An 11,899-nucleotide genomic window follows, 5' to 3' on the forward strand; every position below is an offset into this window, starting at 1 on the left:
AAAATTTGAATGGTTTACGGACGGACAACTGGAAAATTTTTTCCTGTCGGAAGGAAAAACTTTTCCTGTTGGAAGGAAAAACTTTTCCTGTTGGAAGGAAAAACTTTTCCTGTCGGAAGGAAAAACTTTTCCTGTTGGAAGGAAAAACTTTTCCTGTCGGAAGGAAGGACTCGGAATGCCAGAAGGATTTGACGAGGCAATTTACCTAATTGAGCTACTTGAGCCATCTGAAGTCAAGCGTAAAAATAAAGAGTTCATCTACCCTACTTGTTTGAAGTTGTCAAAATACTCTGTTATTTTTTCCTTTAACAATGGCAAATCTTCTTTGAAGGTAAGAATTGTACAACCTTTCATATCATAGTGTGTTTGAGGTAACGTATCTTGAACTATTTGTTTCACATCTTCATTCGGTGTCATTGAAATCGGTAAGTTTTCGCGATAGAACCAATTTCTGTCAGATTTGTAAATCTTAGCAAGGTCGTAAAAGCTTTTGTTGTTTCTTCTGACTAAATGCAACATAACCATATCTCTGTCTTCTTCTTTCTCCAACTCTTCAGTATAAATCATATACTTATAGTTCTTTTCCTTTCCTTTTGGTACCGAACGTGGTATTCTTTTCTGAATGCTTTTGTCTTTTGCTTCAATGACTTCATCTTTTGCTTGAAGTTTCTTTTCCATCTCTTCACGTTCTTGTCTATGAATTTCGTCAAGAAGTCTGTAAATATACCAAGCATAACGAGGCGAAGCCCACATTGCAACAGCATTTACAAGAAGTCTATGTACATACCAACCTCTCAAACCATTTGGCAAATTTTTACGATTTTCATGAGTTTTAGGCGACCCCGAAAAAAGTCGGTCTCGCTGTGCTTCGCTCAAAAGTTCTTGTGTGCTTTGGTTTTTGAACCAATCGTCTGTATGTTTGGTATCTGGAGCAAAACATGCTGTCAAAATACTTTGCATTTGGTACATATCGTCTTTGACCGAACGAATGAGACGGAGTTGTTTGTTATACTGTATGTACTCATATTCTTCATTTATAGCTTCATGAACGATAGCAGTTGTTGTGTTCTCTGTTGTTGACATATCTGTCCTTACATACAAAATAAAAAAATAAAAAAAAATAAAACTAACTTTATTTTTTCTATCTTAAGGAAATTCACTGTTTTCATGAGTTTTAGGCGACCCAGATAAAAGTCGGTCTCGCTGTTCTTCACTGTTTTCATAGAGTTTTAGGCGACTAAGGTTTCTTACCTACTCGCTGTTCTTCACTGTTTTCATACGGAATCTCTTCTCTCGGTTTTCCGAGGGAAGCAATCTTATGCCATTTTACTCAGATTTTCATACGGAATTCAGCAAAAATATAATTTAGGGTAGAAGGTTAGATCTAACCTCCTTTCTAACCTGTTTTTTTCACAACCGTTTTACATGGTAAACGTTATTTTTACATTATGACACGAAGTGAACATTGACACTTCGTCAAAAAAATCCCTGAAATCATATCTTACATACAAAATAAAAAAATAAAATGACACTTTTTCATTAGATAACTGTTATTTTTTGACGAAGTGAACATTGACACTTCGTCAAAAAAATCCCTGAAATCATATCTTACATACAAAAAAAAAATAAAATGACACTTTTTCATTAGATAACTGTTATTTTTTGACGAAGTGAACATTGACACTTCGTCAAAAAAATCCCTGAAATCATATCTTACATACAAAATAAAAAATAAAACTAACTTTATTTTCTGACTTTCACAAAAGACCAAAAATAAACGCTTTACATGTATTTTTCAGCAACTTCGTCAAATAATTTTATAGCTTTATCTATCTCATCTACTTCAAACGTTTCTTTACCTTTTATGGGAGCACCATACATTTTCTCAAACTTTTCAAGTAGTTCTGTTTCAGCAGCTCTCATATCATTAGCAAACACAACCTTGACTATATTGACTGTACTGTCATATCTTAGAGTTATATTATATGTTCTTCCTATCTTATATCTCTTTGTATTGAAGTCCTTCGGTTTCTGAACGATGTAAAGTAAGCCTTCACTGCAACGTTCCGTATCGAATGAACCATATGTTATGAAGTTATATCCAACAACTGGGTCTAACCATAACAAAACTATTGGTATAAGACTTTTGTCGATGAGATATGCTGCAGTTCCATAGAATTTTACCGATATCATAAGCTCAGGATTTCTTGTCAAAATTTTCTGAGTAGAAGCATTTATAACCCAGTGGTTTGTTTTCTTTCCAAATGGAGATAAAATGTCTGACAAAGAATATTTGTTGTATTTCTTTGAGTATCTTACGTTTAAATCACCTATTCTAACCACTTTGGTGTCATTGTCTATCTTTCTAACTGTTTCAAACTCAATGTTTGTCATTTCTGTTCTTACATACAAAATAAAAAAATAAATAAAAATAAAACTAACTTTATTTTTTATTTCGGGAAAACTCATGAAATTTGGTCATTTTTCAGCAAAAATAAAGTTTAGGTGAAGTGGTGCGATCTCACCTGTTTTCTCACCTCTTTTTTTCACAAGCGTTTTACATGAATTGTACGATGTATATTTGAAATCCTAAACAATTTCGTAGCTTCTATTTCTTCTTTTAGTACATCGAATGTTTTAACAATGCCGAAAGTTTCTTTATACTTCTTCTTGACGTCAGATAGAAGGAAATCTTCTGCTGTTGGATAGTTTTTGTCAAGACTTCATTGTAAATGACCAAAAATATATTTTATGTTAGAATGTTAGATCTAACATGTTTTCTAACACGTTTTCTAACATGGTCTAAAACACACAAAACTCATGAATTTTCAAGACTTCATCGAACTTAAATGTTTTGTCAAGACTGCATTGTAAATGACCAAAAATATATTTTATGTTAGAATGTTAGATCTAACACGTTTTCTAACACGTTTTCTCACATAACTATTTACAAGCGTTTTACATGGTATATGTTGCGATGGTTCATGACTTTAAACAGTTTTGTAGCTTCTATTTCTTCTTTTAGTACATCGAATGTTTTAACTATGCCGAAAGTTTCTTTATATTTCTTCTTGACGTCAGATAGAAGGAAATCTTCTGCTGTTGGATAGTTTTTGTTCAGAAATTCTAACATGTCCATTTTATCTTCTGCTGGTTTTTCTGCTTCTTTCTTTAAGTCTGCATAGTCGTTTCTCATTCTTTCTATCTCTTTGACGGAGTAGTTATATCTCCTCATTGCTGCTTTACATTTAGAACATTGCGGGTTCATTTTTGCGTTATATTCTGAAACCTTACCTGCTAAAACAACTAAAGCGTCAATGGTTTTCTTTAACTCAAAAGTTGCTGGTTTTATCTGTTTATTCCATACTTTACCTCTTCTATCTTCATCTCTTATCTGCCATACACATTCAGCAACTAACGAAACAAAGTTGTCGTAGGTCTTAAATTCTTCAGATTTATATATGTCAGAAACATTCTTATATACCATGTCGCAATCTTTGTCCATAACCTTATGGTTGCAATGAAATCCTAGAAACTCATAGTTTACCTTTCGTATGAACTTCTTTATTTCTACTGAGTCAGTTGGTTTCACTTCTATTTCATCGAATTCAGGAATGGTTAGTTTTTGTTGCTGAATTTCAGGTAATTTAGGCAAATGGTCAATAATGTCCTCCATTTCACAAAGATACTGTTCATTTGTTTCATCTTTCGCACTACAGTCTAAATTACTTGTTAAAAGTTCTTGCTTTATCTTCTGGATTTTTGTTTCGAAAGTATATGAAGAAGGAATGAAGCTTTTCATCTCTACTAACATAGATGTTGGATTCATGACTAACGAGTTTGGTGCTGTAGTTGTTTGAAGTGTTGTTGTGCCGATTGTTGACATTTTTATTTTTTTATACAAAATAAAAAAAATAAAAAAAATAAAACTAACTTTATTTTTTATTTCGGGAAAATTCATGAAAATTCAAGAGGTTAGAAAAAACAGGTGAAAAAACATTTACGAAGAAGTCTTGACAAATCATTTACGATGAAATCATGACAAAACATTTACACTCATTACGAAGAAGTCTTGACAAAACATGTACGATGAAGTCATGACAAAACATGTACGATGAAGTCATGACAAAACATTTACGATGAAATCATGACACTTTTTCATTAGATAACTGTTATTTTTTGACGAAGTGAAGGTTGACACTTCGTCAAAAAAATCCCTGAAATCATATCTTTTATACAAAAAAATACAAAAAATGACACTTTTTCATTAGATAACTGTTATTTTTTGACGAAGTGAAGGTTGACACTTCGTCAAAAAAATCCCTGAAATCATATCTTACATACAAAAAAATACAAAATAAAACTAACTTTATTTTTTCTGTCTTAAGGAAATTCATGAAAATTCATGAGGTTAGAAAACATGTTAGAAAACATGTTAGATCTAACATTCTAACATAAACTTTATTTTTGGGTCCTTTACACTCATTACGATGAAGTCATGACAAAACATGTACGATGAAGTCTTGACAAAACATGTACGATGAAGTCATGACAAAACAGGTGAGATCTAACATGCTAACATAAATTATATTTTTGGTGTAAATTTCATGATTTTCGAAAGTTTTAGACCATGTTAGAAAACGTGTTAGAAAACGTGTTAGATCTAACATTCTAACATAAACTTTATTTTTGCTGTAAATTTCATGAAAATTCATGAGGTTAGAAAACATGTTAGAAAACATGTTAGATCTAACATGTTAACATAAACTTTATTTTTGGGTCCTTTACACTCATTACGAAGAAGTCATGACAAAACATTTACGAAGAAGTCTTGACAAAACATTTACGATGAAGTCATGAAAATTCAAGAGGTTAGAAAAGAGGGTAGAAGACAGGTTAGATCTAACATGTTAACATAAATTATATTTTTGGTCCGGGAACAACTTTCTCTCAATTGGAGCTGTGGCATACTCTTTGCGTAAACGGTTCAGACCTTCTTCGAACTCTTGGTCTCTCTTCGATTTGGATTGAGATTGGAATTGCTGGGGTGGAGCTTGCTGGAACATCCAAGGGTTGGGGAAGTAAGGCATAGGCAGAGGAGGGTAGTTCGGGAAGCCTTGTGGTGGGTAGTAACCTTGAGGTGGAAATTGGTAGTAAATCGGAGGTACTTGCTGGAACTGAGGTTGCTGAGGAGACTGTTGTGGTTCTTTAGGTTCCTCTGGTTTGGGAATGGACTGGGTTGGTGGGACGTGGGACATTCGTTTGTGGCTTAACCGTCGGACCACAAACGATAAAAATCTCTGCTACTAGCAGTACTGCTACTGACAGTAGCAGTACTTTTACTGACAGTAGCAGTACTTTTTCTGACAGTAGCAGTACTTTTTCTGACAGTAGCAGTACTTTTACTGACAGTAGCAGTACTTTTACTGACAGTAGCAGTACTTTATCGTCGAAAACCCTCTCAAATTTTCCTTTTTACTGACAGTAGCAGTACTTTTACTGACAGTAGCAGTACTTTTACTGACAGTAGCAGTACTTTTACTGACAGTAGCAGTACTTTTACTGACAGTAGCAGTACTTTTACTGACAGTAGCAGAGATTTTTATCGTCCAACTTTACAAATGTAAACTTATATCGTTCTATTTTCTTCACTAGGGTCTAACACCAAAGTAACCTTACAATGTAAACTTATATCGTTCTATTTTCTTCACTAGGGTCTAACACCAAAGTAACCTATGTACATGAAATTTCACTGCATAAAAGGAAAAAACCTGCGCGAATCGGGATTTGAACCGAGGTCTTCGACGCCTTTAACGAGGTAGCCATACCACTGAGCTATGAGCCGCTTGCATATTCACAAAAATAAATTGTTTTCATGAGTTTTCTACGATGTTAGAAAAAATGTTATTTTCTAATATCTTCACATTCAATACTTTTTCAGCACTTTTCCGTAGTTATATATGAAAGACAATTCGAGATAAAAGTCATAGTACAATGGAATAATATGTTGCACACCATTTGTTGTGAACCAAACTTGAAAGTCAGAGAAACTGTTACTAGGTGGTTCGTAGAATTTAGAAGCAAAGTCATAAAAGTCCTTACCAATACATAGAAAACTATTGTTGCTTGAACTGAAACTTGCATGACACATAACATTTTGAGGGTCAAACACGTTTCTATAAACTGTCAAATCTGCTGGTGGAAGTATAAATTGAAATGGACCATCTGGTGGTAATGGTTCGTTCTGGTTTAGTAACCGAAGAAATTGTGCCCAAGAACGTTTGTCTACTTTCCAAAATAAAAACTCTGTATCTCTTGGAGGGTTAATTTCAATCTTTTGAAATGAAACGGTGGAGTTCATCTTGTCATATTCTAGTTTCAGATAGTATGTTCCATTTAGTAAAGAGTCGTATTTTCTTGAAATTCCCAATAATATTTTGTTCATTTTGAGTTTGAAAGTCATTTAGAGTTTTTCTCAAGACTTTCGTCTGAACGAACTGTAAAGATTCTCATTTCGTCAAATTTGTCTATTAGACCATCAGAACCTTTTATACTGCCCATGAAAATATACTGCGAACATAAATGCGTTAGTTCTATTTGAAAACAAAACTCTTCTAAATCCTATTGCCTTTGCATCTGAAGGACTTTGAAGCCAACGAATTGGATAGTCAAACCTGTATGTTCGGGATGAAATTTCTTCATCTGAAATAGTCCTACCAGCATTTGTAAAGATATAGTCTAACGGTTTTGTATCTGCTACTTTTGTTCTTTGTTTTTCAACCTGAAGCATTTAATATATGTAAAAATATATTGTTTTAAAATGGTATTGCCATTTCATATTTCTCATCTAACAAACAAGTTTCCCAACGGTCTTCTCCAACAAACTCAGCGTACATTTCAAAAATTTAAAAATGTCACTTTTTTAAAAATAAATTTTTACTTCATGCAATGTTCACTAACATCGAAAGGCATGTCCATAAGACGTTCTTCTTCTAACCTCTCTGTCTGTTTTGGATAATTTGCACGTGCTGTTTTCCAAATCCATTTCGTAGCGAAGACCAGCCAGTTTGTCATAGACTTTTATGGGTCTTCCCTTCCTATATTTAAACTTCTTCGAAACTTCCAACCATATCTTTGTAACTCTGCTTTTATTCTAGCAGATTTTCTATCCATTCTATATGGGGGCATTTTTATAAAAATAAAAAAATATTTTTTTCTTTACTTAACATAACCGCCTGCTGCCATAAGTCTTTGGACGCCAACCCATACCAGCTAATGAAGGTTGACTTGGTTTAGTTTCCAAACTAAACTTTGGTTTTGGTTTATCTTCAGTTTTTGGTTTTTCTTCTTCTATCGGTTTTTCGTCACTTTTCGGTTTCTCTGATTTTACTTCACTTGCAGGAACCAGTTGTGTCGTCAACATCTTCATAAATATCATATGCCATTTGTTTTTGTTTTCCTTTCAACTTTTTGTGTTTGTTGTAAAGTTTAGAATATTTCGACTCTAAGTCAATGAGATGTTCTATAATGAACTGTTGGTCAGTGAAGTAAACTTTTCCATCTGTTGTCTCGAAAGCTCCTTCAGACTTTCAATATTTTATTTGTGAGAGTCTGTTTCTTTTTGAGATACTTGCCGTTCCATTTTTATGAAAAGTAACTTTGTAGTTAGGGTTTTGTATTTCCAGACCTGGCACTTTCTATTATTGAATTTTTCTCTTCATCTGTAAGTTCTTTGACAGGTTTTGACAATGGTTCTGAACTTTTTGTTTTGTGGTGTCAAATCTACCGTTTCAACTTCTTCGGTCATTTCATCTCAGTAAAAAATTTTAGTTTGGTTTGTTTTCAACTGGTTGTTGTTGTTTTTTAAGTCGGTCTAAAACTTCCTGAGGTATAGGAAGAACTTGACAAACACGTTGTGTAACTGCTGGAAGCCGACAAATCCATCGTGAACCCATTTGTCTCAATGCTGTATTGTTCATTTCATCTCAGTAAAAAACTTTACATTCCCCACGTTTGAGGCGGTTGAGGTTGGTTATTGTTTTACCCATTGTTGTGCATGGTTATATCCTCTGTTAAAGAATCTTTCACCTTGGTCCATATAGTTGTCCTGCTTGGTTATAGTAGTCATTTGCTTTGTTATAATAGTTTCCTGCTTGTCTTCCTACATTGTCCATCCATCTTGAACTTTTCCTCTTGTTTCAGGATTTGGAATAAGATTTGTTGCATCTCGTGCTACATCCCAACCTTTCTGTACAGTTTGTATAATAGGTTGTGCTTTCTCTTTAAGTATACCTAATGTACTCAAAAATCTTCCTTCCAACTCCAAATACACCTCTGGCTATTGTTCCCACTGCGGGCAAAAATCTGGATGCAACTCCTGCTAATGCGCCAAATAAACCATTTCTTATAGGATAAAAAATGACGAATCCAAACAAGGACCCCTATGTTTCTAAAGCGACAAAGAAAGCACTCATGATAAAAATCTTTAGTTCAACACCAAATGCTTGGTTTATGGATATCTTGGAAAACATTCCGAGGTATAGAGAAGATGACCACCATACGGTTAATATTTGTCGGTCAAAACACAAGATACTGTGAAAGCCATACCATTATGTCCAAAAATATTTTAGATGTGAAAACTGCTTTGACAATATTCGTTGACAAATACCATCCAACAAAACTGACATCTGACTGTGAAAGTTCTTTCAAATCAGATGATGTAAAAAACTATCTGCGTTCAAAAAATGTAAACCAATATTTCATTGTCGACCAAAACCATTCTGCCTCTTGGTCATTGACGGTTGTTAAAAATGTTAAGAGACTTAAACCAACCACAGGTGGTGAAGCAAATGAAATGTCATATGACGACAAATATAGACACTTCTCCATGGCAAAGATGAGACAAGTTTAAATATTTACAATAGCCGTAAACAAAAAGGTTTGGGAAACCACTCCCCCGAAGAAATGAAAAACAACCCTGACTTAGAGAAAGACTATATATTAATAATTTAGTCAAAAGAGACAAACAAAAAAGAATGCCGGGCTTCAAACTTCGAAAGGTGGACAAAGTAAAAATAGAAATACCTAAACGCGACCCATATGAAAATACTATTGACTATGACAACAATGGGAACCCGACAGGTACTCACATTTCGTGTTCGTAAAAATAGAAGAAAGTATACAGAGAATATTATGAAGTTTTAGGCAAACATGGCAAAATGTACACACTGCAAGCAGAAGATAAAACTACTATTGTCAGACCTCGTTTCAAACTTGTTAAGGTTCAAGGTGGTATACTTTCAAAGACAGTTCCTAACAAATATAAGACAACTCCTGACGAATATGCTAAAGAAGTTGAAAATGACGACTAAGCATTTCTATACCATGCGTAAAACTGTCATGTAAGGTGGCATGTAGTCTTTACTTTGTCCCGTTGTTTGCGTATATCCTGAAACGCGATGTGTATGGTTTCCTCCTCCCTCAGTGTTACTCCAGAAACAATTTATAGCAAACTGAACGTTGTCTTTAACATCATATCCTTTACCTTTTGTCATTCCTGACCAATCCCAATATCTATGCTTATGCCAACCTGCTTGAGATGTACTTAAATCTATGTTAGTGACTATGTGCAGGTAAATTTTCACCTGAAATCGTTTTACTTCCACCTGTTTCCTTTGAAGAGTTTGCACAATACAAAAACCTGTCGACTATTTGAGTCCAAGTTCCAAAACCAAGTACTACTTCTGGTCTGGTAGAGTTCATTGACGTATAATAGAGCTATAGGATATAATGTTTGAAGTATTTCTGTTTTAATGTTTGAAGCTTGTTTTGTCTGCTTTCTTGTCATATAAATCTTGAGCAGTGAATTTAATATTATATTCATCCTTCATGACATAAAATCATTTACATCTAATGTTTCTCATCGTCGTTATGTCGTCATCCGATGTTAAACCTTGTGGAAAGTTAGGAGGTTTACAATATAATGCATCCCCACCAGTTTCTTCAACCGTTCCTTCAATACTTTCTATAGCAACAGTTGTAAAACTTGTATGTGTATGGTTCTTATCTGCTTTTCTCTAACTCATCGTTAACATAAGTTTTATCTGCTTTAAGGTCTAAACATCCTGAAACCCATCCTGTATCGGCTTTAGTTTTTAAAATCTTCGATGTCCATTCATGGTACCAGTCAACCCTTTCTATAATTTCTTTATCTTTTTCATCCACATATTCCTTATCTGCTTTCTTCTCTAACGCACTAGCCACACAATCCTTATCCGCTTTCTTTTCAAGGCTAACGTTTAAGTCTGTTATTTCAGATATAGAATGTGTATGAGTCTTTTTAGAATATTCGTTTTCAGCTCTTGTCACTTCACTTGACATTTTATTGTCAACATATGTTTTGTCTGCTAGTTCAGGATGAGTATGTTCTTTTGTTGCATAAGCATTGTTAGCTCTTTCTTCTTCTTTTGCTATTGCATCGTCTACATATTCTTTGTCAGCTTTGTTGTCAACATCTGCTTTCAAAAGAAGTTCATTTATAGGTTTCTCGTTTAAAGTTCCTTTTGTTGGATTTATACAGACAGTATGGTTCTTATTGTCTTGAAATAGAAACTCATCTGTCATTGGGTTTAATGTCAGTTTTAAGTTTCCTTTTTTCAATGACTCAGATATCTTAGAATAGTTTGAAAAGTTTGTTGTGTTCTTATTTAGAGCTTGCATAATGAGTTGTCGGTTGTGTTGTATTTCTCTCATGGAAGCAATATCTTTCGACATTTTTATTCTAGATAAAATATGCTTTCAATAGAAAAAGAAAATTCAAGAGTTGCTACAACTAAACCATTAGATGAACTTTTTACTAATGTCGGTCAAAAGTTTGAGAAGAGACCGTAAAGCATGAAGGCTATCGTTTTGACTACCCATTAAGATGGCTAAGAGACCCATCTGTCACAAAAGCTATTGGCTTTCGTAGAATGAAGTTTGTGTCTGTAGAAGATAAAAGTTTTCCATTTATTGTAAGGTTTCATATAGATTATATATCTGAAGGGAAACGAAAAATGTGGGAAGAAATTGAGCTAATACAAGTTGACCTTTCATCTTCTCTACAGACTGCGTTAAAAAATATAGAAGATAAAATAAATTCATGTTATGCAAAATATGCTGATGAATATGCAAATACCGAGAGCACACTTTATGTGAGAATTGTATATGACAAACAAAATTCACAAGTGTCATTTCAAATCTACGAAGACAATCCAAAGAAAGACGAACAAATATATACAGAATTCACTGCAATGTCATGGTATTATTTGCAAAGAATGTTAAATCAGAAAGTCGAACTTCCTTTAGCAAATATTTACAGTCGATATGCAAGAGATGAACCATATTTATTTAAAGATGTTTTCGACCCAGCTGCTATTATTGTTCATGCTTCATTTTCTGGCGCCCAAAACTCTTTCTTATGCTTGGCAAATGACTTTTACGAAAAACCTACAAAGTTATACGAACCACCAAGTGGAAGTATTTCAGACTTTCAAGTATGGTTTACTACAGATGGAAGAAAAAGAATAATTCCATTATACCATGCGTTTTACTTAGAACTTAGTTTCATATACAACTACTATCGAACGGTAAAAATATAATTTTTTAATACGGTTGAGGTGTTGGATTTGGTTGCCAACTAGACTGTGGTGCAGGTTCAGGCTGTTGTATAACAGGAGCTTGCTCTTCTGGTTCAGGGTCTTTAGGTATAATACCAACAAACTGACCTACCCTTTTACCAATATTTTTGACTCCGTTCCAAATTCCTCTTCCTACGGTTTTTATTCCATTCCATATACCTCTTCCAACATTTCGAAAGAAGTTTCCTATCTTACTGAAGAAACCCATTTTACTATATGTA

The 11,899-nt window shown here is 33.9% G+C and overlaps 6 protein-coding genes and 1 pseudogene across 7 annotated transcripts, besides 1 other annotated feature; 1 reads left to right on the plus strand and 6 right to left on the minus strand.

The window, feature by feature from the left end:
• Positions 1 to 10,338: part of a mobile genetic element that runs on past the window's edge.
• TVAGG3_0704990 (KilA, N-terminal/APSES-type HTH, DNA-binding family) lies at positions 259 to 969 on the minus strand (the record flags this gene model as incomplete). Its single annotated transcript, XM_051243541.1, has 1 exon — positions 259 to 969. One exon carries the CDS (start codon positions 967 to 969, stop codon positions 259 to 261), a length of 711 nt encoding a protein of 236 aa, XP_051090128.1.
• Positions 1,783 to 2,193, minus strand: TVAGG3_0705000 (organellar and viral DNA polymerase type B; the record flags this gene model as incomplete). The annotated part of the gene is made up of 1 exon (XM_051243542.1): positions 1,783 to 2,193. One exon carries the CDS (start codon positions 2,191 to 2,193, stop codon positions 1,783 to 1,785), a length of 411 nt encoding a protein of 136 aa, XP_051090129.1.
• On the minus strand, positions 3,123 to 3,886 carry TVAGG3_0705010 (organellar and viral DNA polymerase type B; the record flags this gene model as incomplete). The annotated part of the gene is made up of 1 exon (XM_001295200.1): positions 3,123 to 3,886. A coding segment is annotated over one exon (764 nt), but the record flags the coding sequence as incomplete, so codon positions are not given.
• TVAGG3_0705020 (uncharacterized protein) lies at positions 4,911 to 5,258 on the minus strand (the record flags this gene model as incomplete). Its single annotated transcript, XM_051243543.1, has 1 exon — positions 4,911 to 5,258. The coding sequence occupies one exon, from the start codon at positions 5,256 to 5,258 to the stop codon at positions 4,911 to 4,913; it is 348 nt and encodes a 115-aa protein (XP_051090130.1).
• Positions 7,827 to 7,979, minus strand: TVAGG3_0705030 (uncharacterized protein; the record flags this gene model as incomplete). Its single annotated transcript, XM_051243544.1, has 1 exon — positions 7,827 to 7,979. One exon carries the CDS (start codon positions 7,977 to 7,979, stop codon positions 7,827 to 7,829), a length of 153 nt encoding a protein of 50 aa, XP_051090131.1.
• A 453-nt stretch (positions 10,339 to 10,791) lies between the features above and the next one.
• Positions 10,792 to 11,495, plus strand: TVAGG3_0705040 (annotated as a pseudogene). The gene has a single exon. A coding segment is annotated over exon 1 (704 nt).
• A 148-nt stretch (positions 11,496 to 11,643) lies between these two features.
• TVAGG3_0705050 (serine threonine-protein phosphatase family) lies at positions 11,644 to 11,886 on the minus strand (the record flags this gene model as incomplete). Its single annotated transcript, XM_051243545.1, has 1 exon — positions 11,644 to 11,886. The coding sequence occupies one exon, from the start codon at positions 11,884 to 11,886 to the stop codon at positions 11,644 to 11,646; it is 243 nt and encodes an 80-aa protein (XP_051090132.1).
• Positions 11,887 to 11,899: the final 13 nt, after the last annotated feature.

Source organism: Trichomonas vaginalis, chromosome III, assembly GCF_026262505.1.
Source record: "Trichomonas vaginalis G3 chromosome III, whole genome shotgun sequence".
Classification (NCBI taxonomy): domain Eukaryota; phylum Parabasalia; order Trichomonadida; family Trichomonadidae; genus Trichomonas; species Trichomonas vaginalis.